The following is a 24797-nucleotide window of genomic DNA, read 5'->3' as shown; positions in this document are numbered from 1 at the left end:
TAAGTGGCAGTCGCGACTCACAGGGGTTACCAGAGGTGGGGTGGAGAGCGGGGTGTGGGGAGGCAAGGAGAATATTAACAATATTAAAAAGTTAAAAAACGAAAAACTTACCTGCCCCGCCGCACCGCTGCTCCTCCGTCAGCAGCAGGCTCCCAGCCTGCCCTGCGGCCAATCCTGACGCTGCTCAGAGAAGCGTTAGGATTGGCTGGGAGTGCCCAGCCACGGCGCTCCCAGACAGACTGGGAGCCTGTGCCTGCTCTCTCCTGCCCGGCAGCAGTGTGCCCCAGATGGCCGGCCAAACACACATGTGCACTGAGGGGAGTGCACAGTGCACTCCCCTCACTGCTCGTCACCCCCAATGCCCCACCCCTTTATAATTCTCAGTATAATGTACAGGTGACATCAGCTCCCGCGTGCTTCTGTAGTGTAGTGGTTATCACGTTCGCTGCCCCCGTGAAAGGTCGCGGGTTTGAAACTGGGCGGAAACACTTTAAAAACTTCCATCTACCTTGTTCTGCATTATTATTAATATATATGACCACCTAACTTGTTCTGCATTATTAATATATATGACGAGCGATACTTCTGTGCTACAATTTTAATTGATATCATCCATATAGTAACATATTTCAAATAAACAAGATAAGCGACGCATAGATGATGTAAACTGTGCAAAAGATATTAGCTCGCTTGTAATTAGTACGGGACTGAAAATGTAAAAATAATACAAAACTAAAGAAATGAATGTTAAATTATTAAAACTACAGCAGGTTCTACCGAGATTCGAACTCAGATCGCTGGACTCAAAGTCCAGCGTGCTAACCATTACACCATGGAACCTTCCATTGACAAGCTTGAGGTGCGTTAGTAGTGAAATGACAGTATCCTGTAGTGTGCACGTCTCCTTGTAAAAGTCCTGATGTTTTTCAGATGTCAGGTTATTAATGGCAAGGAACACAAGCATTGGCAAAGCCAATAGGTATCGCCTATGTGATTTCTACTGGTTTTGCCAGTGATTTAGCCATGCTGCAACATGGCTGAAAGTAAAGGAAAAAAGCTGTATATGACACAGCCAGCATTGATCACTTCATAGCGCTTTTTTTTACATTCATCCATGCTGCACTGAAGCCAGTGCTGCTGTACAATGTGGCTAAAAAAACATTCACAAAACCAATAGATCCCACATAGGCAAGATCTATTAGCTTTATCAAGGCTTGTTTATCATCTGGAGCCATTGTGGTAGTGCCATGAAAGAGCTGCCAACAATAGCCAGGCCCTGTTCAGACTGCAATTCGGGTCATCATTCACACTGCTGTCAAGAAGCCAGTAATGTTTTATAAAAACACAGCTGAGTGATTTGAGCTAAAAAAAAAAGTGTTTGCTCCTTAAGTGCATTTCTCAGTCCTGGGGGGGGGGGGGGGGTATTACATACATTGCAGTGTTGAACCAACGCTACTGCATTTCTGGGATGCATATGTTACACTTGTACTGATCCTGTTTTGTGATGACATTTGTGGCACATCAACGTGCTAAATAAAAAGACATTTGCGCTGACTAACCAGGGCAAATACGTTCAAATGACGATGCCCAATTGCTGTAGCATCAGTGCAGGGTATGTAATGTAGCGCCTGGGGTCTAGCTTCTATGCCCCAACCATAATCTCCCTTCTGGTGATGCGCGTCACGAGCTACACTTTATGTGGAAGCGCGAGGGCTTCCTGAAGACGTCAAAGACACGCAGGCAGCCGTGGGACTGACACTGTGCTCGAGAGCGCCTAGCAGAGTTTCTAGGTGCTTCCAGGGGTGAGATGATGGCTGTCAGGCCTTTGCTGGGAGCCAGTGGGGGACGAGGAGTTTTCACAACAGATGCTTGTCTCAAAAAGGTGGGGTGGGCTAGGGCAGAGTCAGTCATGGGCAGCCTCCAAGTTGGCTCACTAGTAAAGTGCCCCCTGCTGGTGCCTCAGCATGACTTACAGGTCACATACTTAAATCCAAACCGAGTGGGCTCAACGCTTTTTCCTCACAAGGTATATAAAGGGGCTGATATGTATACTTGTTATTTACGGTGCTTTGAACGTGGCATATGGAACTAGCAAACACTTTAGAAATCAGGTCACTTTACTTTCCTTTTGTTGCACAAGAGCACAGAACCGGATGAATAGCTCTTCACGTGCACTGTGGCTGGCCAGGGATGGACACTTTACAGAACCAGTGCTGAGCCTCTTAAGCAGAGCTGGATCTGTTCAAGTCTGTGCAAACCCTGGGCCTGCTCACAGCCTGGCAAGCTGCAGACACTGTTGGGTGCAGTCTTAAATGTGAAATCATTCCAAGTTGCCACTGTTTGTAGTGAGTTTAACAGACACTGTCTCTGGCTTCCTTCCTGCACGAGGCCAGGTAGGAAGCAGTATCACTCTCCCCCATCCTGTGTGTTAGAGAATGGTTTCCATTGCAGTGGGAGGCGGGGCCGTCCATGCCAGGTTTTCAAGGTGACCTCTGACGAGCCTAATAGGTAACTGTTGTTCATTTCTGGCATTGATATATATCTTGTGGATATCCTGCAAATCCGGCATGGATCCGACTCTACTGGACTTAAGTTGGGCCCCCTTGCACTAGAGCAATGTTTTTTATGTAAAACTGGTAAGTGTTAATATTGTCATTGTTCATGCCTTCACCAATCACAGGGGGGCAACATGCCTGCATCTTCACCGCACACTCCCTATGATTCTTACCCTGAGAGCTAAGCTTTCCAAAGTTTAAGAATCTACACAACTTTCAGCATTCCAGCTGAGTTCATTGGCCGACATACTTGTTGTGATGGTTTTGCCATTTTATTTCCTGAGCTGTACTTTTCTCAAGAAAGTTAGTTCCCATTATTTTTAATAAACCACAGTGAATGCTGAGAAATCACTTTGTGTGTCTGCGACAAGACACATTTATTTTAATGAATTGCAAGTAAAGGTAATCAAGGAGACAATGGCTGTATGACTGACTTCAACCGAAAGCCCTCCCCCATGCTTGCTGCTGAAATATTGAGATATCAGAAAAGCACTGAAAATGTGCATTGCTAAAGCGGCATGTGTTTTCCAGAGTACGCAAATGAAGAGGAAAAGCAGGCCTTGCCAATTAAAATGCTGAGTCACCCTTTGTAGTTATTGGGCGATGAGTTTCCAAAAAGTACTGAGGTGGTAGATGAAATGATGCTGATTGTAGGTTTGTGCTGTTGGAGAATGAGATAGTCATGTGAAAATAAACAGCATGCACCCTGAAGACACAGCTTGATATGTGACCTCGGTCTTTAAATGCCCAGCAAACATACACATGGTCACCATGGGCCCCGGTGCTTGCATGTAAATATCATGAAGGCTGCAGTCACAGGCTGCTTCTATCCCTTCGATAGCTCAGTTGGTAGAGCGGAGGACTGTAGTAGTTAAGCTGATATCCTTAGGTCGCTGGTTCAAATCCGGCTCGAAGGATGTGTTTTCGTATTTGCTCTTCATATTTCATTTCACATTCTGAAATTGAAGGGCGCCATGTTTTCAAGCAACGACGTTAGAGCTTGACAATGTAGATTTTCCAAGTAGTTTATGATGGAAAGTCTTAATTTTATTAAAGACACGGAGGCGAGTATTATGCTTTCTTTTCCTGCTTTATTTTAAATAGCAGCCAAGAGGAAAAGCACCAATCCCAGAGGATTGCAAACAAGCAACCAATGGGATAACGAAACTAAGAACGTTGACCAATCAATGCAGTGCATCACATAAGGTATACCTATCCTGACTGCAGGCAGCCCTCTTTTCGGTTGCGAGACAGTCAAGAAACAGATTTAAACAAAGGTACTATACAACAAATCAAACATATTGCTAGAATTAGAGCAAAAAAGTCTTGAATTCTGTCCAAATTAGGAGTGTACAGGTCCGAGGTTAGTGAAAGACGTGGTGAACAAGATCCTCGTGAAGGAAAGGCATCCGCTGACTTAAGTTGAGGAGGATGTTGAAGCGTTGGTATTGGCTAGAAAGGGAGGGAGATAACAAGATTAATACAATAAGTGGTGGGATAATACTCGCCTCCGTGTCTTTAATAAAATTAAGACTTTCCATCATAAACTACTTGGAAAATCTACATTTTATGACAAGACCGGAGGCTCCTATTATGCTTGTTTAAAGCATGTCAATTACAATAGAAGTTGCTGAATTAACAGGTTTACAATAAAATGTACGAAAGGTAGAATCATTAGACCAATCTGCCGATCTTAGAATATCCTCCAATCTTGAACCAGCCCAAAAGGCTTTTGATGCCATGGCACCTCTAGCAGAATGGGCGCCAAATTTTGAAGTATCAATGCCCGCTAGAGACATTACCCATTTGACCCAACGAGCCAAGGTAGGAGAAGAGACCGGTTTATAAGGTTTCCTAAAGGAGATTAACAGTTGGGAAGCAGAAGATGTTCTAAGATCGGCCGTTTTTTGTTCATAAACCTTTAAACAGTTTCCTACGCAGAGTTTTGGTTGATTTGGAAAAAAGGGATAAAACACAGAGGTAATATTGGTTTTGGTACGACGGGACACATTGAACAGAATACCAGACGGAGTGAATTGACGAGCCGAGATATCTAAGACTCTTACATCTGACAAACGTTTTATAGAGACAAGACACAGCAACATTGTTAATTTGGCTGAAAGCATTTTCAGAGATAAGGAGTCATTATCTTGCCAAGAGATAAACATTTGAAGGACTAGGTTGACGTCCCATATGGTGGAGTATTTGGGAATTGGTGGATTGGAAAATTTCACTCCTTTTAATAGACGACAAATCATAGGATGTTCTTCTACTGATTTCCCGTTTATAAAAGGAAGATGTAGCGACAATGCTGATCTATATAGATTAATGGTTCTGTAAGATTTGCCTGCGCTAGCCTGAGAGGCAAGGAAATTAGCTATTAAGGTTAGATCTGTTGAAAAGGGATCGCATGATTTTCCCAGACACCAGCTAGACCAGATAGACCAAGCTGACTTGTATGCTTTGGAAGTGCCTGGAGCCCAGGAGCTGTTGATATAAGCTGAAGCTTTGAGTGAAATTCCTGGATAAGACGATGAAGACCTGAGACTTTCCAAGCGGATAGAAACAGGGTTTTGTTGACAATGAGATCGTGGGGAAGACCTTGAGGATTGAGAAGTAGTGAGGGAAAGGAGGGTAGCAGGACGGGAAAGTAGACGGCTAATTCCAGGAGAGAGGGAAACCATACTTGAGCTTGCCAGAACGGGACTATTAAGACTATAGTGGCTTTTTGTCATCGGAGATGATTGAGGACTCTGTTTATCATTATGAACGGAGGGAATGCATAGTGCGTTGCAGGATGCCACTGTTGGAGAAAGGCATCGGTCGCTAACGCATGAGGGTCTGGTCTCCAGCTGAAGAAACGAGGTAGTTGAGTGTTCAGACGGGATGCAAACAGGTCTGTGTGGAAGGGACCCCATTTGTGATGGATAGAGTTGAAAACTGAAGAGTGAAGTTTCCAGTCGCTGTAATCTGAAAGGTGACGAGAAAACCAACCTGATACTGAGTTGAGAGAACCTGGTAAGTATTCTGCTTGAACTGAAATTTTTCTGTGAAGGCAGAAATCCCAAAAGCTTTTTGCTAGTTCTGCTAGTGGTTTGGATTTAGTACCGCCAAGGTGATTTATATATCTTACCGCTGTAAGATTGTCCATACGAAGAAGTACGGAACAAGAAACTTTGTTTTTGGTGAAAGTCCTTATTGCAAAGGATCCTGCAAGCATCTCTAAATAATTGATGTGCAATGAAGACTCCTGTCGAGACCATGTGCCTCCAGTCGATACCTGACCACACCTTGCGCCCCAACCTGTTAGGCTTGCATCGGATTCTAACACAAGATCTGGGACTGAGGCAAAGATGGTCCTGCCGTTCCAGGCTTCGAGGTGATCCAGCCACCATTGGAGTTCTGTACGGGATTCGAGATCGAGGGGGATGAAATCTGAATAAGCAAGATCCTTGCGAAGATGACGAATTTTTAAACTCTGAAGAGCCCGATAGTGAAGAGGACCTGGAAAGATTGCTTGAATTGAAGAAGAAAGAAGACCTACAATTCTTGCAAGAGACCTGAGGGAGAGAGAAGTCTGCTGTAAAGATAGGGTTATCTCGGATTTGATGTGTTTTATTTTTTAGATCAGGAGTTGAAGGAGACCTTGAGGGGAATTGATCAGGAATCCTAAGAATTCCATCTCCTGTGAAGGGGTAAAAATTGACTTCTGCTGATTTACTAGAAAGCCTAGGTCTGAAAGAAGAGAGATGGTGTAAGCGAGTTGGGACTTCAGAATAGAAATGTCTTGATGCATTAGAAGAATATCGTCTAAGTATATTATTAATCTGAAACCTTGAGATCGAAGAAGAGCTACTATAGGTTTCATTAGCTTGGTGAAACACCAAGGTGCTGAAGAGAGACCAAAGGGAAGACAAGTAAATTGATAGGTATTGAGATTCCATTGAAATTGCAGAAACTTTCTGTGAGAGTACTGAACTGGAACTGTTAGGTACGCGTCTTGGCGATCTAGACGGACCATCCAGTCGTTGAGCAGTAGGGAATCTCGTAGATGGAGAATGGTTTCCATCTTGAAGTGTCTGTATACAACAAAGTGATTGAGTTGCCTGAGATTGATGAAAGGTCTGATTTTCTTGTTTTTTCTTATTACTAAAAACAGTGGGCTTATGAAGCCTGAAGGAAGGGGAAATGCCAGTTGAATAGCCTGTTTTTGAAGGAGCTCTTGTATTTCTGCAGAGATTAAGTCTGATATTTCTTTTGAAAATTTGAGAGGGAGCAGTGGGAAGTTTTGATAGGGAATCTCGTAAAATTCTATTAAATAACCTTTGATTGTGTTGAGTACCCAGGGATCTGAGGTAATCTCTATCCATTTGTGGAGAAACAATTTTAGACGACCCCCTACAGAAGGATGGCCAGAAGGAAGGTTTACCTGAATTGTTGTAGGATCTGCGTTGGCTCCTCCCTCTGTATCCTCTGGAGTGCTGGGGATAGAACTGGGGATGAAAGTCTTGTTGCTGTTGTTGCTGGTAAGCAAATGATCCTCTGAAGCCTTGGTTTCTGGAAGGGCGGTCGGTGGAGCGGCTTCTGCCTCTACCGGCCCTGACAAAAACCCGAGAATTAAAAACCTTTTTAAGTGATTGTTGGGCTTTGTTAATTGAAGCAAAAGTGGTAACATATTTACTTAGTTCCTTGATGAAATTGTCCCCGAACAGTAAGCCATCGGCTTTAGCTCCTGGATCTTTAGGCGCCAAATTTGCAAGTTTAGGGTCCAGTTTAAGCAGAAGACCTTTACGGCGTTCATGCGTCATGGCTGAGTTGGCATTACCCAACAAGCAAAAAGCTCTCTGAATCCAGAGAGAGTTCTTCTGGGTCAATAGACTCATCATTGGTTCTAGCTGATTCAGCTAAATCAAAAATGCGGGATAATGGTCCGACCAGATCCAGTACTTTATCTTGACATAGAGCCCATGCTCTGTCCACCCCTTTGCGTGGGTCTTTGCCAAAGTTGGAGAAGAATGTTAGGAGGGACGGGTCTATGGCAGGGGTATCAGTAATGTGTAACGGGAGAGAAGGTCTGGGACATTCAGCTCGTAGTCTTGAACGAACTTGTTTGTCTAGAGGAAGTCGCAATTTAGCTAAAATATATTTTGCTACATGATTGGAGGGAACCCATTCTGTAGAATTAGGATGGTGGATTAGCCCAGGGTCAAACATGAGGTTTCCGTCAGAATCTAAGAGGGGGGCATGGGATTGGCTAGATGAAGTTAATTTAGATTTTTTAGGGAGAGGTCCGATCCAAAAATTAGAGTAGTTATCGTCCTCAATGTCTGACGAGGAGACATTAGAGTCAGCATCGTCGTCGGTATCTTTAATATCCTCAATCACAATTTTTTGGGTCTTGGGGACATTTTTTGACTTACTTTTACATTTTTGACCCAAATTTTTATTCCCCTCCGAACTGGGAGGCCTTTGAGGGACTTTGTCCTCTATCCCGTGTGAGTTTGACTCACCAACCATAAGCGCAGACGAGTCGTTAGACTGACTTTGAGAAGCCTCCGGGGCTTTGCGCTTTCTGCTTTCCCCCGCAGAATGGGCCTTTTGTGATTGGGATAAACATGAGGACATAGTGCACTGAATTTGTTTGGAAATTTTATCCATAGAAGCAGAAACTGCTTTTTTAACAGAGGATTGAATGAAGTTATTTAAATTATAGGAGAAATCTTCTTCAGAATCTTCATTAGATTTGAAATAATCTGAGAAATCCATAGCTATGGAGAGTGAGAGAAAAAAGGTATTTAAAACGGTATTTAAAAGGATTAAATGTAAATAACAAGCTTAAAGATTAATGGAGTGTGACTCACCAAGAGAAAATCAGGGAAATCCTTGAAAAGAATAAATGCTGGTTCTTAGTGAACAGCCTAAGCTGTAATTGTTCTATAAACGGGAGGGTAACTGAAAAAATCAATAAAGCTTTCAAGCTTTAACTTGTGGCTGATTAATGTTTCAACCAGAGTCTAATTGAAAGTCAATAAGAGCTTTCAAGCTCTTGACTTGTGTCTGTAAAGGGAGCGAAAAGAGGAAGTGAAACCAGCTGAAAAAATCAATAAAAGCTTTCAAAGCTTTTATCGATGGCTCTCCGGAATGAAAGGAATGTAGTCCTCCTGAAGCCTGCTGCCAAATGGAGGTCGCGTCAGCCGGCGTTCAAGATAGAACGTTCACGGCAGCCGCCTCACGAGCAGAAATGACTGAAAGAAAATTAAGCGTTTACGCGCTAAACAATTCAACAAAACAGATACACGCTGGACACAATACAATAAATAGAATAATACGCTTATAAATAGAGATGGAAAATAATATATATATAAGGTAAAGACAAATATTATGAGGAGCAATGAAAGATATACTTATCTTGACTGCGAGCAGCAAGAAAAGAGGGCTGCCTGCAGTCAGGATAGGTATACCTTATGTGATGCACTGCATTGATTGGTCAACGTTCTTAGTTTCGTTATCCCATTGGTTGCTTGTTTGCAATCCTCTGGGATTGGTGCTTTTCCTCTTGGCTGCTATTTAAAATAAAGCAGGAAAAGAAAGCATAATAGGAGCCTCCGGTCTTGTCATAAAATTCTTTTTGTCTCCCCCATTTTTATCAGATGGCACCAAGAACTGAATTTAGCCAGAGCAGAAATGGAGGGAGTTGCAGCCGCTGATCCCAGTGATTGTGAGAGAGAGAAAAGGAGGAGTCTGTGCAGAGGAAGCTGTAAATGAGTGATACAAAGAGAGCGGCTCCTTCCTTGCACAGATGGGGTCAACACTGGCATTTCTGTGGGTGCAGCGCCCCCAGCAGGGGACAGGTAGAACAATCAGTAGGAGGTCAGGTACCAGCGAGTCATGAGTTCCTCGTTAGTATAGTGGTCAGTATCCCCGCTTGTCACGCGGGAGACCGGGGTTCAATTCCCCGACGGGGAGGCTATATTTATGACATCTACTATGTCCACCGTATAGACTTTAGAAATACATTTTGTTATTTTTTTAGTTTACAATCTCCACATTTTAGAAGTATTGCCATTTAATGTATATGAAGTGCACTGTATAATATGATCAGTGGCAGCATATAGAATTGTAATAAATACCAACACCGAGGCGCCTCCAGCAGAGCGCTGGCAGGCTTGGAAATCCAACAGAGAAAGCTTTCAACATGAAGGAATCAAGTTTTGGGAACACATTTGTAAATTTTGATTTTAAGTTATGGACCACTTTGTCGACAGCAAATGTTTATTATTTACAGAAAAACAAAGTACTATGTGGTGAACAATTGGTACTGGCTGTTTTGCTTGATTATCAATTCCACGTAATCGCGTCATGGTTCATTTTAAATGTATTATAAGCTTCATCACTATTACTTTTTCTAGTTGCGCCTCTGATTTTCAACTAAAACTATATATCATCTATACAAACAATTAGAACCAAACTGTATCTTTTTTAATAACGAACGTACTTTTCTGAAATTGGAGTGAACGCAAATTGTAGTAACGAAGAAACGTAGGCTTCCCAGTAGTGTATTGGTTATTCATGTTTTTAGGGTCGAGCCTGCGTTGCATGCGCTCGCGCATGCGTATCGCAGCGAGACGCTTTAGTGTTTAGAAAAGGGCTCAGAGCCCTGTCAACGTCACGTCAGTGTTTTTTATTGGTACGTGGGCTTGCCTAATAAAATCTGCTTGCTTTCATTAGTCGAAGGCACGCATAGGTCATGCCTTTTCCCGTGGCTAGCCCTCCTCCAGCGCAGCGACCAAGTACAGAAAACATGCGAGGCTCGCTGTTTTCCATCGGGCTCATGGACTTCTTTTTCTCTCATTTACGAGCGCGATCTCGCTTGGCAGAAGTCGAGCACTTTACATAATTAACTTCACTTTTTCGGGTTATGTACATAAATGCACTTTTGCCCGATAGGTGAAAAGTCGGGTTAGGAGTTTACAACGCGATCAGCTCTAACATGAGCAAACGCGAGACCCGTTGCAGTGCAAATGCTTGTTTTAATAGTTTGTGTCTCCGTCAAGTATTCTCCATCTATTTAATGTAAATCTATTTAATGTGCAGTATCTCTTTCTTCGTGGTCTCCATGAATGCAGTGTGTCTTCCATGTCTGGTGTTTTATTCTGGCTTTTTGCATATCTTGATCAGTCGGCGAAAGCGTAGGTTTAAGCCTGTGTGGTGATGTCTGGTCCACACTGCTGTAAAGAGAGCAGCGACCCCCGGCGAGGCTTCTTTCAGACTAAGGGGGGAGGTGATGAGAGACCTGGACACCTGTAAAGATACCTGTGAACTCTCCAAAACAACAGAGCCCCTCCATGGGCTCTTGACTAGGACGTTAGACTGAAGCTCTAAAGATCCCAGGTTTCCATAGTGACTTTTTGTTTGATATCCATTACCTTCAGTGCTGAGTAGTCAAACTTTAAACCCTCTCAAACTTGGTAAAATAAAACATTACTTTAACAACATCAATCTATTTCCCTCCACATTCCAGCTTCTTTCTTCCTTCACCCCTCATTTCTTTCTGAGCCCCCTTCAGTCCGTCTTTATTTTCTTTATTGGAACAAGTTTCTCAAAGCCCTACTCAGTGTGAGTCTCAGAACTGAGAGAATACTATCACAGGCTGTAAGTTCACTGCTAAGAGGAAAGTTTTACTCCTTGTATGAAGGTCCGAAAGAGTGGAGTGCAACTTTACACAAACTACTATTTAAATACAATCTCCCGGACCTTCCGTATCCTGAGTCTAGACAGAAATATTTAGAATTCTTCTCTGAAAAAGTGGCAACCCTCCCGCAGGGCTTGAAAGCAGACAATACTCATCATTAGAATCCACAGCCAGCAACACAAAAAAACTGCCACTCATGACCAAGTTACCAGCAAGTTGGGCGACGGGGATGCTCTCTATGCTTGAAACATCAGATAACTCACTAGAAAACTACCTGGAAGTTGGCAGCCAGACTCATCCTCAACCTCCCGCTCTGAATTCACATCACACCACACCTCAGAGAGCTCCACTGTCTCCCGACACAGAAATGAACTAATTTCAAACACCTTACATACACATTCAAGGCAGAACACAACGTAGGCCCCACCTACTTGACCAGTTGCATCTCTTTCCACAACCACCAAGAGACCTCCATCTACTCAGGTCTCCTACTCACACACATCCCATACATACAGAGAACCAGATCAGGAGGATGGGTGTTCTGTTGCATCACTCCTAAAGCATGGAATGGACTCCCATTTCACATCAGAGCATTTTCTTCTCTTCTTCAATTCTGCAAGAAGTTGAAGACCTGCGTTTTTAATAAACCAACCTACCTTAGACAGGGCTACACACACACATGCCTGCTCAGCGCCAGGAAACCCTTGCAGGTGATTGCGTGCCTTACAAGTACCCATAACATTACAGATGCACCCCCATGGCTCCACCAGATGTTTCACAGCAATGGGTGTGACAGAGCATAACATGGCTGTGCCATTATGCTTTCTTTGGAAGAAGAGAAGGACAGCATTTACCTTCATATATTGTGTGAAAAACTATACCCATGTAAATGTGATGCATTAAAAGACCACAACATTATGGTGCCTTTGTGAGTGATATTACACTTGTTAGATATAAACTGCTTTTATGAAATGTTAACCAGATGCATTTATACCTTGGTATCTTAACAAATGATATATTTTATAGTCACTCATCATTTATTGTGTTTAAGAGAATTGCATTTGTAAAAACATAACTAAAATGTGCTTCCATTCCATTGTTCAGGCTGGAGTTAAGTTCTGCCAATTCCTATGTTTAATTTCAACATGAAACTTGCTTTGTTTGTGCGCTATTTTTCTTTCGTCTGCAGGTGATAGGTAAGGAAGAGAGAGTTGGGTTGCCAAGGACGAAACTTGGTAACAAGGAGCTACAAGAACGGCTCCCTTACTATATTCCTGGGCATGGATGTAATCCAAGGTGGAGCAGATGTGTTCAGAAGAGGATAAAAGTGAATTGGACATAATTGACAATGGTGTCTTGTTAGTAATTGTTTCTTTGGGTGTGATGTCAGCTACTGGAAGGCTCTGGGGTGATTAAAGTGTTGTTTAGTTAGGCAGAGATTCAGAATCTTTTTGCCCCCTTGACTAGAGTGGACTCTAAGGGAAAGATAACTCTCCTTGACTAAGTGGCGGTCGCGACTCACGAGGTTACCAGAGGTGAGGTGGAGAGCGGGGTGTGGGGAGGCAAGGAGAGTATTAACAATATTAAAAAGTTAAAAAACTAAAAACTCACCTGCTCCGCCGCACCGCTGCTCCTCCGTCAGCAGCAGGCTCCCAGCCTGCCCTGCGGCCAATCCTGACGCTGCTCAGAGAAGCGTTAGGATTGGCTGGGAGTGCCCAGCCACGTCGCTCCCAGACAGACTGGGAGCCTGTGCCTGCTCTCTCCAGCCCGGCAGCAGTGTGCCCCAGATTGCCGGCCAAACACACATGTGCACTGAGGGGAGTGCGCAGTGCACTCCCCTCACTGCTCGTCACCCCCAATGCCCCACTCCTTTATAATTCTCAGTATAATGTACAGGTGACATCAGCTCACACGAGTTTCTGCAGTGTAGTGGTTATCAAGTTCGCTGCCCACGTGAAAGGTCGCGTGTTTGAAACTGGGCGGAAACACTTTTAAAACTTCCATCTACCTTGTTCTGCATTATTATTAATATCTATGACCACCTAACTTGTTCTGCATTATTAATATCTATGACGAGCTATACTTCTGTGCTACAATTTTAATTGATATCATCCATATAGTAACATATTTCAAATAAACAAGGTAAGCAACGCATAGATGATGTAAACTGTGCAAAAGATATTAGCTCGCTTGTAACTAGTACTGGACTGAAAATTTAAAAATAATACAAAACTAAAGAAATGAATGTTAAATTATTAAAACTACAGCAGGTTCTACCGAGATTTGAATTCAGATAGCTGGACTCAAAGTCCAGAGTGCTAACCATTACACCATGGAACCTTCCATTGACAAGCGTGCGGTGCGTTAGTAGTGAAATGACAGTATCCTGTAGTGTGCACGTCTCCTTGTAAAAGTCCTGATGTTTTTCAGATGTCAGGTTATTAATGGCAAGGAACACAAGCATTGGCAAAGCCAATAGGTATCGCCTATGTGATAGCTACTGGTTTTACCAGTGATTTAGCCATTCTGCAATGTGGCTGAAAGTAAAGAAAAAAAGCTGTATATGACACAGCCAGCATTGATCACTTCATAGCGCTTTTTTTACATTCATCCATGCTGCACTGAAGCCAGTGCTGCTGTACAATGTGGCTAAAAAAACATTCACAAAACCAATAGATCCCACATAGGCAAGATCTATTAGCTTTACCAAGGCTTGTTTGTCATCTGGAGCCATTGTGGTACTGCCATGAAAGAGCTGCCAACAATAGCCAGGCCCTGTTCAGACTGCAATTCGGGTCATCATTCACACTGCTGTCAAGAAACCAGTAATGTTTTATAAAAACACAGCTGAGTGATTTGAGCTAAAAAAAAAGTGTTTGCTCCTTAAGTGCATTTTTCAGTCCTGGTTGGGGGGGGGGGGAGGGATTACATACATTGCAGTGTTGAACCAACGCTTCTGCATTTCTGGGATGCATATGTTACACTTGTAATGATGCAGTTTTGTGATGACATGTGCGGCACATCAACGTGCTAAATAAAAAGACATTTGCGCTGACTAACCAGGGCAAAGACATTTAAATGACGATGCCCAATTGCTGTAGCATCAGTGCAAGGGATGTAATGTAGCGCCTGGGGTCTAGCTTCTGTGCCCCAACCATAATCTCGCTTCTGGTGATGAACGTCACGAGCTACACTTTATGTGGAAGCGCGAGGACCTCCTGAAGAAGTCAAAGACACGCAAGCATCCCTGGGACTGACACTGTGCTCGAGAGCGCCTAGCAGCAGAGTTTCTAGGTGCTTCCAGGGGTGAGATGATGGCTGTCAGGCCTTTGCTGGGAGCCAGGGGTGGTCTCGCCTACCGGGGGACGAGGAGTTTTCGCAACAGATGCTTGTCTCAAAAAGGTGGGGTGGGTTAGGGCAGAGTCAGTCATGGGCAGCCTCCAAGTCGGCTCACTAGTAAAGTGCCCCCTGCTGGTACCTGAGCATAACTTACAGGTCACATTCTTAAATCCAAACCGAGTGGGCTCAACGCTTTTTCCTCACAAGGTATATAAAGGGGCTGATATGTATACTTGTTATTTACGGTGCTTTGAACGTGGCAAATGGAACTAGCAAACACTTTAGAAATCAGGTCACTTTACTTCCCCTTTGTAGCACAAGAGCACAGAACCGGATGAGTAGCTCCTCACGTGCAGTGTGGCTGGCCAGGGATGGACACTTTACAGAACCAGTGCTGAGCCTCTTAAGCAGAGCTGGATCTGTTCAAGTCTGTGCAAACCCTGGGCCTGCTCGCAGCCTGGCAAGCTGCAGACAATGCTGGGTGTAGCCTTAAATGTGAAATCGTTCCAAGTTGCCACTGTTTGTAGTGAGTTTAATAAACACTGTCTCTGGCTTCCTTCCTGCACGAGCCAGGTAGGAAGCAGTGTCACTCTCCCCCATCCTGTGTGTTAGAGAATGGTTTCCATTGCAGTGGGAGGCGGGGCCGTCCATGCCAGGTTTTCAAGGTGACCTCTGACGAGCCTAATAGGTAACTGTTGTTCATTTCTGGCATTGATATATGTCTTGTGGATATCCTGCAAATCCGGCATGGATACGACTCTACTGGACTTAAGTTGGGCACCCTTGCACTAGAGCAATGTTTTTTATGTAAAACTGGTAAGTGTTAATATTGTCATTGTTCATGCCTTCACCAATCACAGGGGAGACAACATGTCTGCATCTTCACCCCACACTCCCTATCATTCTTACCCTGAGCGCCAAGCTTTCCAAAGTTTAAGAATCTACACAACTTTCAGCATTCCAGCTGAGTTCATTGGCCGACATACTTCTTGTGATGGTTTTGCCATTTTATTTCCTGAGCTGTACTTTTCTCAAGAAAGTTAGTTCCCATTATTTTTAATAAACCACAGCGAATGCTGAGAAATCACTTTGTGCGTCTGCGACAAGACACATTTATTTTTTTGAATTCTAAGTAAAGGTAATCAAGATGGAAAGACAATGGCTGTATGACTGACTTCAACAGAAAGCCCTCCCCCATGCTTGCTGCTGAAATATTCAGATATTAGAAAAGCACTGAAAATGTGCATTGCTAAAGCGGCATGTGTTTTCCAGAGTACGCAAATGAAGAGGAAAAGCACGCCTTGCCGATTAAAATGCAGAGTCACCCTTTGTAGTTATTGTGCGATGAGTTTCCAAAAAGTACTCCGGTGGTAGATGAAATGATGCTGATTGTAGGTTTGTGCTGTTGGAGAATGAGATAGGCATCTGAAAATAACCAGCATGCATCCTGAAGACACAGCTTGATATGTGACCTCGGTCTTTAAATACCCAGCAAACATACACATGGTCACCATGTGCCCCACTGCTGGCAGGTACATAACCTGAAGGCTGCAGTCACATGATGCTTCCGTCCCTTCGATAGCTCAGTTGGTAGAGCGGAGGACTGTAGTGGTTAAGCTGATATCCTTAGGTCGCTGGTTCAAATCCGGCTCGAAGGATTTTTGGGGGTATTTGCTCTTCATATTTCATTTCACATTCTGAAATGAAAATACGCCATGTTTTGAAGCAACGACGCTAGCGCTTGACAATTGTTTTTGTCTCCCCCATTTTTATCAGATGGCACCAAGAAGTGAATTTAGCCAGAGCACAAATGGACGGAGGTGCAGCCGCTGATCCCAGTGACTGTCAGAGAGAGAAAAGGAGGAGTCTGTGCAGAGGAAGCTGTAAATCAGTGATACACAGAGACCGGCTCCTTCCTTGCATAGACGGGGCCACAACTGGCATTTCTGGGGGTGCAGCGCCCCCAGCAGGGGGACAGGTAGAACAATCAGTAGGAGGTCAGGTACCAGGGAGTCATCAGTTCCTCGTTAGTATAGTGGTCAGTATCCCCGCCTGTCATGCAGGAGACCGGGGTTCAATTCCCCGACGGGGAGACTATGTTTATGACTTAACAATATACATTTTGTTATTTTTTTACTTTATAATCTCGACATTTTAGAAGTATTGCCATTTAATGTATATGAAGTGCATTGTATAATCTGATCAGTGCAGCATATAGAATTGTAATAAATACCAACACCGAGGCGCCTCTAGCAGAGCGCTGGCAGGCTTGGAAATCCAACAGAGAAAGCTTTCAACATGAAGGAATCAAGTTTTGGGAACACATTTGTACATTTTGATTTTAAGTTATGGACCACTTAGTCGACAGCGAATGTTTAATATTTACAGAAAAAACTAAGTACTATGTGGTGAACAATTGGTACTGGCTGTTTTGCTTGATTATCAATTCCACGTAATCGCGTCATGGTTAATTTTAAATGTATTATAAGCTTCATCACTATTACTTTTTCTAGTTGCGCCTCTGATTTTCAACTAAAACTATACATCATCTATGCAAACAATTAGAACCAAACTGTATCTTTTTTAATAACGAACGTACTTTTCTGAAATTGGAGTGAACGCAAGTTGTAGTAACGAAGAAAAGTAGGCTTCCGGGTAGTGTATTGGTTATTCATTTTTTTTAAATAGTTTGATTCCCTATCAAGTATTCTCCATCTATTTAATGTAAATCTATTTACTGTGCAGTATTTCTTTCTTCGTGGCATCCATTAATGCAGTGTGTCTTCCATGTCTGGTGTTTTATTCTGGCTTTTTGTATATCTTGGTCAGTCGGCGAAAGCGTAGGTTTAAGCCTGTGTGGTGATGTCTGGTCCACACTGCTGTAAAGAGAGCAGCGACCCCCGGCGAGGCTTCTTTCAGACTAAGGGGGGAGGTGATGAGAGACCTGGACACCTGTAAAGATACCTGTGAACTCTCCAAAACAACAGAGCCCCTCCATGGGCTCTTGGCTAGGACGTTAGACCGAAGCGCTAAAGATCCCAGGTTTCCACAGTGACTTTTTGTTTGATATCCATTACCTTCAGTGCTGAGTAGTCAAACTTTAAACCCTCTCAAACTTGGTAAAATAAAACATTACTTTAACAACATCAATCTATTTCCCTCCACATTCCAGCTTCTTTCTTCCTTCACCCCTCATTTCTTTCTGAGCCCCCTTCAGACCGTCTTTATTTTCTTTATTGGAACAAGTTTCTCAAAGCCCTACTCAGTGTGAGTCTCAGAACTGAGAGAATACTCTCACAGGCTGTAAGTTCACTGCTAGGAGTAAAGGTTTACTCCTTGTATGAAGGTCTGCAAGGGTGAAGTGCAACTTTACACAAACTACTATTTGAATACAATCTCCCGGACCTTCCGTAACCTGAGTCTAGACAGAAATATTTAGAATTCTTCTCTGAAAAGTGGCAACCCTCCTGCACGACTTGAAAGCAGACAATACTCATCATTAGAATCCACAGCCAGCAACACTAGAAAACTGCCACTCATGACCAAGTTACCAGCAAGTTGGGCTACGGGGATGCTCTCTATGCTTGAAACATCAGATAACTCACTAGAAAACTACCAACTACCTGGAACTTGGCACCCAGACTCACCCTCAACCTCCCACTCTGAATTCACATCACACCACACCTCAGAGAGCTCCACTGTCTCCCGACACACAAATGAACTAATTTCAAACACCTTACATACACATTCAAGGCACAACACAACGTAGGCCCCACCTACTTGACCAGTTGCATCTCTTTCCACAACCACCAAGAGACCTCCATCTACTCAGGTCTCCTACTCACACACATCCCATACATACAGAGAACCAGATCAGGAGGATGGGTGTTCTGTTGCATCACTCCTAAAGCATGGAATGGACTCCCATTTCACATCAGAGCGTTTTCTTCTCTTCTTCAATTCTGCAAGAAGTTGAAGACCTGCGTTTTTAATAAACCAACCTACCTTAGACAGGGCTACACACACACACGCCTGCTCAGCGCCAGGAAACCCTTGCAGGTGATTGCGTGCCTTACAAGTACCCATAACATTACAGATGCACCCCCATGGCTCCACCAGATGTTTCACAGCAATGGGTGTGAAAGAGCATAACATGGCTGTGCCTTTATGCTTTCTTTGGAAGAAGAGAAGGACAGCATTTACCTTCATATATTGTGTGAAAAACTATACCCATGTAAATGTGATGCATTAAATACCACAACATTATGGTGCCTTTGTGCGTGATATTACACTTGTTACATATAAACTGTTTTTATGAAATGTTAACCAGATGCATTTATACCTTGCTATCTTAACAAATGATATATTTTATAGTCACTCTTCACTTACTGTGTTTAAGAGAATTGCATTTGTAAAAACATAACTAAAATGTGTTTCCATTCCATTGTTCAGGCTGGAGTTAAGGTCTGACAATTCCTATGTTTAATTTCAACATGAAACTTGCTTTGTTTGTGCGCTATTTTTCTTTCGTCTGCAGGTGATAGGTAAGGAAGCGAGAGTTGGGTTGCCAAGGACCAAACTTGGTAACAAGAAGCTACAAGAACGGCTCCCTTACTATATTCCTGGGCATGGATGTAATCCAAGGTGGAGCAGATGTGTTCAGAAGAGGATAAAAGTGAATTGGACATAATTCACAATGGTGTCTTGTTAGTAATTGTTTCTTTGGGTGTGATGTCAGCCACTGGAAGGCTCTGGGGTGATTAAAGTGTTGTTTAGTTAGGCAGAGATTCAGAATCTTTTTGCCCCCTTGACTAGAGTGGACTCTAAGGGAAAGATAACTCTCCTTGACTAAGTGGCAGTCGCGACTCACGAGGTTACCAGAGGTGGGGTGGAGAGCGGGGTGTGGGGAGGCAAGGAGAATATTAACATATTAAAAAGTTAAAAAACTAAAAACTTACCTGCTCCGCCGCACCGCTGCTCCTCCGTCAGCAGCAGGCTCCCAGCCTGCCCTGCGGCCAATACTGACGCTGCTTAGAGAAGCGTTAGGATTGGCTGGGAGTGCCCAGCCACGGCGCTCCCAGACAGACTGGGAGCCTGTGCCTGCTCTCTCCAGCCCGGCAGCAGTGTGCCCCAGATTGCCGGCCAAACACACATGTGCACTGAGGGGAGTGCACAGTGCACTCCCCTCACTGCTCATCTCCCCCAATGCCCCACCCCTTTATAATTCTCAGTATAATGTACAGTTGACATCAGCTCCCGCGTGCTTCTGTAGTGTAGTGGTTATCACGTTCGCTGCCCCCGTGAAAGGTCGCGGGTTTGAAACTGGGCAGAAACACTTTTAAAACTTCCATCTACCTTGTTCTGCATTATTATTAATATATATGACCCCCTAACTTGTTCTGCATTATTAATATATATGACGAGCGATACTTCTGTGCTACAATTTTAATTGATATCATCCATATAGTAACATATTTCAAATAAACAAGATAAGCAACGCAGAGATGATGTAAACTGTGCAAAAGATATTAGCTCGCTTGTAATTAGTACGGGACTGAAAATTTTAAAATAATACAAAACTAAAGAAATGAATGTTAAATTATTAAAACTACAGCAGGTTCTACCGAGATTCGAACTCAGATCGCTGGACTCAAAGTCCAGAGTGCTAACCATTACACCAAGGACCCTTCCATTGACATTGCACTGTTAAACCAACGCTACTGCATTTCTGGGATGCATATGTTACACGTGTACTGATCCTGTTTTGTGATGACATTTGCGGCACATCAACGTGCTAAATAAAAAGACATTTGCGCTGACTAACCAGGGCAAATACGTTCAAATGACGATGCCCAATTGCTGTAGCATCAGTGCAGGGTATGTAATGTAGCGCCTGGGGTCTAGCTTCTATGCCCCAACCATAATCTCCCTTCTGGTGATGCGCGTCACGAGCTACACTTTATGTGGAAGCGCGAGGGATGCCTGAAGAAGTCAAAGACACGCAGGCAGCCGTGGGACTGACACTGTGCTCGAGAGCGCCTAGCAGCAGTTTCTAGGTGCTTCCAGGGGTGAGATGATGGCTGTCAGGCCTTTGCTGGGAGCCAGGGGTGGTCTCGCCTACCGGGGGACGAGGAGTTTTCGCAACAGATGCTTGTCTCAAAAAGGTGGGGTGGGCTGGGGCAGAGTCAGTCATGGGCAGCCTCCAAATTGGCTCACTAGTAAAGTGCCCCCTGCTGGTACCTGAGCATGACTTACAGGTCACATTCTTAAATCCAAACCGAGTGGGCTCAACGCTTTTTCCTCACAAGGTAAATAAAGGGGCTGATATGTATGCTTGTTATTTACGGTGCTATGAACGTGGCATATGGAACTAGCAAACACTTTAGAAATCAGGTCACTTTACTTTCCTTTTGTTGCACAAGAGCACAGAACCGGATGTGTAGCTCCTCACGTGCACTGTGGCTGGCCAGGGATGGACACTTTACAGAACCAGTGCTGAGCCTCTTAAGCAGAGCTGGATCTGTTCAAGTCTGTGCAAACCCTGGGCCTGCTCTCAGCCTGGCAAGCTGCAGACAATGTTGGGTGTAGCCTCAAATGTGAAATCGTTACAAGTTACCACTGTTTGTAGTGAGTTTAATAAACACTGTCTCTGGCTTCCTTCCTGCACGAGGCCAGGGAGGAAGCAGTGTCACTCTCCCCCATCCTGTGTGTTAGAGAATGGTTTCCATTGCAGTGGGAGGCGGGGCCGTCCATGCCAGGTTTTCAAGGTGACCTCTGACGAGCTTAGTATGTAACTGTTGTTCATTTCTGGCAATCATATATATATCTTGTGGATATCCTGCAAATCCGGCATGGATCCGACTCTACTGGACTTAAGTTGGGCACCCTTGCACTAGAGCAAGGTTTTTTATGTAAAACTGGTAAGTGTTAATATTGTCATTGTTCACGCCTTCACCAATCACAGGGGGGGCAACATGCCTGCATCCTCACCGCACACTCCCTATCATTCTTACACTGAGCGCCAAGCTTTCCAAAGTTTAAGAATCTACACAACTTTCAGCATTCCAGCTGAGTTCATTGGCCGACATACTTGTTGTGATGGTTTTGCCATTTTATTTCCTGAGCTGTACTTTTCTCAAGAAAGTTAGTTCCCATTATTTTTAATAAACCATTGAGAATGCTGAGAAATCACTTTGTGCGTCTGCGACAAGACACATTTATTTTTTTGAATTCTAAGTAAAGGTAATCAAGATGGAAAGACAATGGCTGTATGACTGACTTCAACAGAAAGCCCTCCCCCATGCTTGCTGCTGAAATATTCAGATATTAGAAAAGCACTGAAAATGTGCATTGCTAAAGCGGCATGTGTTTTCCAGAGTACGCAAATGAAGAGGAAAAGCACGCCTTGCCGATTAAAATGCAGAGTCACCCTTTGTAGTTATTGTGCGATGAGTTTCCAAAAAGTACTCCGGTGGTAGATGAAATGATGCTGATTGTAGGTTTGTGGTGTTGGAGAATGAGATAGGCATCTGAAAATAACCAGCATGCATCCTGAAGACACAGCTTGATATGTGACCTCGGTCTTTAAATGCCCAGCAAACATACACATGGTCACCATGTGCCCCACTGCTGGCAGGTACATAACCTGAAGGCTGCAGTCACATGATGCTTCCGTCCCTTCGATAGCTCAGTTGGTAGAGCGGAGGACTGTAGTGGTGAAGCTGATATCCTTAGGTCGCTGGTTCAAATCCGGCTCGAAGGATTTTTGGGGGTATTTGCTCTTCATATTTCATTTCACATTCTGAAATGAAAATACGCCATGTTTTGAAGCAAGGACGCTAGCGCTTGACAATTGTTTTTGTCTCCCCCATTTTTATCAGATGGCACCAAGAAGTGAATTTAGCCAGAGCACAAATGGACGGAGGTGCAGCCGCTGATCCCAGTGACTGTCAGAGAGAGAAAAGGAGGAGTCTGTGCAGAGGAAGCTGTAAATCAGTGATACACAGAGACCGGCTCCTTCCTTGCATAGACGGGGCCACAACTGGCATTTCTGGGGGTGCAGCGCCCCCAGCAGGGGGACAGGTAGAACACTCAGTAGGAGGTCAGGTACCAGGGAGTCATCAGTTCCTCGTTAGTATAGTGGTCAGTATCCCCGCCTGTCATGCAGGAGACCGGGGTTCAATTCCCCGACGGGGAGACTATGTTTATGACTTAACAATATACATTTTGTTATTTTTTTACTTTATAATCTCGACATTTTAGAAGTATTGCCATTTAATGTATATGAAGTGCATTGTATAATCTGATCAGTGCAGCATATAGAATTGTAATAAATACCAACACCGAGGCGCCTCTAGCAGAGCGCTGGCAGGCTTGGAAATCCAACAGAGAAAGCTTTCAACATGAAGGAATCAAGTTTTGGGAACACATTTGTACATTTTGATTTTAAGTTATGGACCACTTTGTCGACAGCGAATGTTTAATATTTACAGAAAAAACTAAGTACTATGTGGTGAACAATTGGTACTGGCTGTTTTGCTTGATTATCAATTCCACGTAATCGCGTCATGGTTAATTTTAAATGTATTATAAGCTTCATCACTATTACTTTTTCTAGTTGCGCCTCTGATTTTCAACTAAAACTATACATCATCTATGCAAACAATTAGAACCAAACTGTATCTTTTTTAATAACGAACGTACTTTTCTGAAATTGGAGTGAACGCAAGTTGTAGTAACGAAGAAAAGTAGGCTTCCGGGTAGTGTATTGGTTATTCATTTTTTTTAAATAGTTTGATTCCCTATCAAGTATTCTCCATCTATTTAATGTAAATCTATTTACTGTGCAGTATTTCTTTCTTCGTGGCATCCATTAATGCAGTGTGTCTTCCATGTCTGGTGTTTTATTCTGGCTTTTTGTATATCTTGGTCAGTCGGCGAAAGCGTAGGTTTAAGCCTGTGTGGTGATGTCTGGTCCACACTGCTGTAAAGAGAGCAGCGACCCCCGGCGAGGCTTCTTTCAGACTAAGGGGGGAGGTGATGAGAGACCTGGACACCTGTAAAGATACCTGTGAACTCTCCAAAACAACAGAGCCCCTCCATGGGCTCTTGGCTAGGACGTTAGACCGAAGCGCTAAAGATCCCAGGTTTCCACAGTGACTTTTTGTTTGATATCCATTACCTTCAGTGCTGAGTAGTCAAACTTTAAACCCTCTCAAACTTGGTAAAATAAAACATTACTTTAACAACATCAATCTATTTCCCTCCACATTCCAGCTTCTTTCTTCCTTCACCCCTCATTTCTTTCTGAGCCCCCTTCAGACCGTCTTTATTTTCTTTATTGGAACAAGTTTCTCAAAGCCCTACTCAGTGTGAGTCTCAGAACTGAGAGAATACTCTCACAGGCTGTAAGTTCACTGCTAGGAGTAAAGGTTTACTCCTTGTATGAAGGTCTGCAAGGGTGAAGTGCAACTTTACACAAACTACTATTTGAATACAATCTCCCGGACCTTCCGTAACCTGAGTCTAGACAGAAATATTTAGAATTCTTCTCTGAAAAGTGGCAACCCTCCTGCACGACTTGAAAGCAGACAATACTCATCATTAGAATCCACAGCCAGCAACACTAGAAAACTGCCACTCATGACCAAGTTACCAGCAAGTTGGGCTACGGGGATGCTCTCTATGCTTGAAACATCAGATAACTCACTAGAAAACTACCAACTACCTGGAACTTGGCACCCAGACTCACCCTCAACCTCCCACTCTGAATTCACATCACACCACACCTCAGAGAGCTCCACTGTCTCCCGACACACAAATGAACTAATTTCAAACACCTTACATACACATTCAAGGCACAACACAACGTAGGCCCCACCTACTTGACCAGTTGCATCTCTTTCCACAACCACCAAGAGACCTCCATCTACTCAGGTCTCCTACTCACACACATCCCATACATACAGAGAACCAGATCAGGAGGATGGGTGTTCTGTTGCATCACTCCTAAAGCATGGAATGGACTCCCATTTCACATCAGAGCGTTTTCTTCTCTTCTTCAATTCTGCAAGAAGTTGAAGACCTGCGTTTTTAATAAACCAACCTACCTTAGACAGGGCTACACACACACACGCCTGCTCAGCGCCAGGAAACCCTTGCAGGTGATTGCGTGCCTTACAAGTACCCATAACATTACAGATGCACCCCCA

The 24797-nt window shown here is 43.7% G+C and overlaps 1 protein-coding gene and 7 non-coding genes across 8 annotated transcripts; 6 read left to right on the top strand and 2 right to left on the bottom strand.

Moving 5' to 3' along the window:
* Positions 1-768: 768 nt before the first annotated feature.
* On the bottom strand, positions 769-840 carry TRNAQ-UUG (transfer RNA glutamine (anticodon UUG)). The gene has a single exon. It is a non-coding gene; the product is annotated as a tRNA-Gln (tRNA).
* Positions 841-3386: 2546 nt separating this feature from the next.
* TRNAY-GUA (transfer RNA tyrosine (anticodon GUA)) lies at positions 3387-3472 on the top strand. The gene is given in 2 exon segments: positions 3387-3423; positions 3437-3472. It is a non-coding gene; the product is annotated as a tRNA-Tyr (tRNA).
* A 154-nt stretch (positions 3473-3626) lies between these two features.
* On the bottom strand, positions 3627-8607 carry LOC138293588 (uncharacterized). The gene is made up of 2 exons (XM_069232860.1): positions 6985-8607; positions 3627-4007 (listed from the first exon to the last, which is right to left on the bottom strand). Exon 1 carries the CDS (start codon positions 8319-8321, stop codon positions 7377-7379), a length of 945 nt encoding a protein of 314 aa, XP_069088961.1. The 5' UTR covers positions 8322-8607; the 3' UTR covers positions 3627-4007; positions 6985-7376.
* Positions 8608-9449: 842 nt separating this feature from the next.
* Positions 9450-9521, top strand: TRNAD-GUC (transfer RNA aspartic acid (anticodon GUC)). The gene has a single exon. It is a non-coding gene; the product is annotated as a tRNA-Asp (tRNA).
* Positions 9522-16158: 6637 nt separating this feature from the next.
* On the top strand, positions 16159-16244 carry TRNAY-GUA (transfer RNA tyrosine (anticodon GUA)). Its single transcript is given in 2 exon segments — positions 16159-16195; positions 16209-16244. It is a non-coding gene; the product is annotated as a tRNA-Tyr (tRNA).
* A 363-nt stretch (positions 16245-16607) lies between these two features.
* Positions 16608-16679, top strand: TRNAD-GUC (transfer RNA aspartic acid (anticodon GUC)). Its single transcript has one exon. It is a non-coding gene; the product is annotated as a tRNA-Asp (tRNA).
* A 5583-nt stretch (positions 16680-22262) lies between these two features.
* TRNAY-GUA (transfer RNA tyrosine (anticodon GUA)) lies at positions 22263-22348 on the top strand. Its single transcript is given in 2 exon segments — positions 22263-22299; positions 22313-22348. It is a non-coding gene; the product is annotated as a tRNA-Tyr (tRNA).
* Positions 22349-22711: 363 nt separating this feature from the next.
* On the top strand, positions 22712-22783 carry TRNAD-GUC (transfer RNA aspartic acid (anticodon GUC)). The gene has a single exon. It is a non-coding gene; the product is annotated as a tRNA-Asp (tRNA).
* Positions 22784-24797: the final 2014 nt, after the last annotated feature.

Source organism: Pleurodeles waltl, chromosome 4_2, assembly GCF_031143425.1.
Source record: "Pleurodeles waltl isolate 20211129_DDA chromosome 4_2, aPleWal1.hap1.20221129, whole genome shotgun sequence".
Taxonomy (NCBI): Eukaryota; Metazoa; Chordata; class Amphibia; order Caudata; family Salamandridae; genus Pleurodeles; species Pleurodeles waltl.
Note: the sequence above shows the minus strand (reverse complement) of the source record. Positions and strands in the feature narration are given on the sequence as shown.

Coding starts and splice junctions, on each gene's coding strand:
- LOC138293588 (XM_069232860.1), bottom strand. CDS start 8,321: ATGGATTTCTCAGATTATTTCAAATCTAATGAAGATTCTGAAGAAGAT.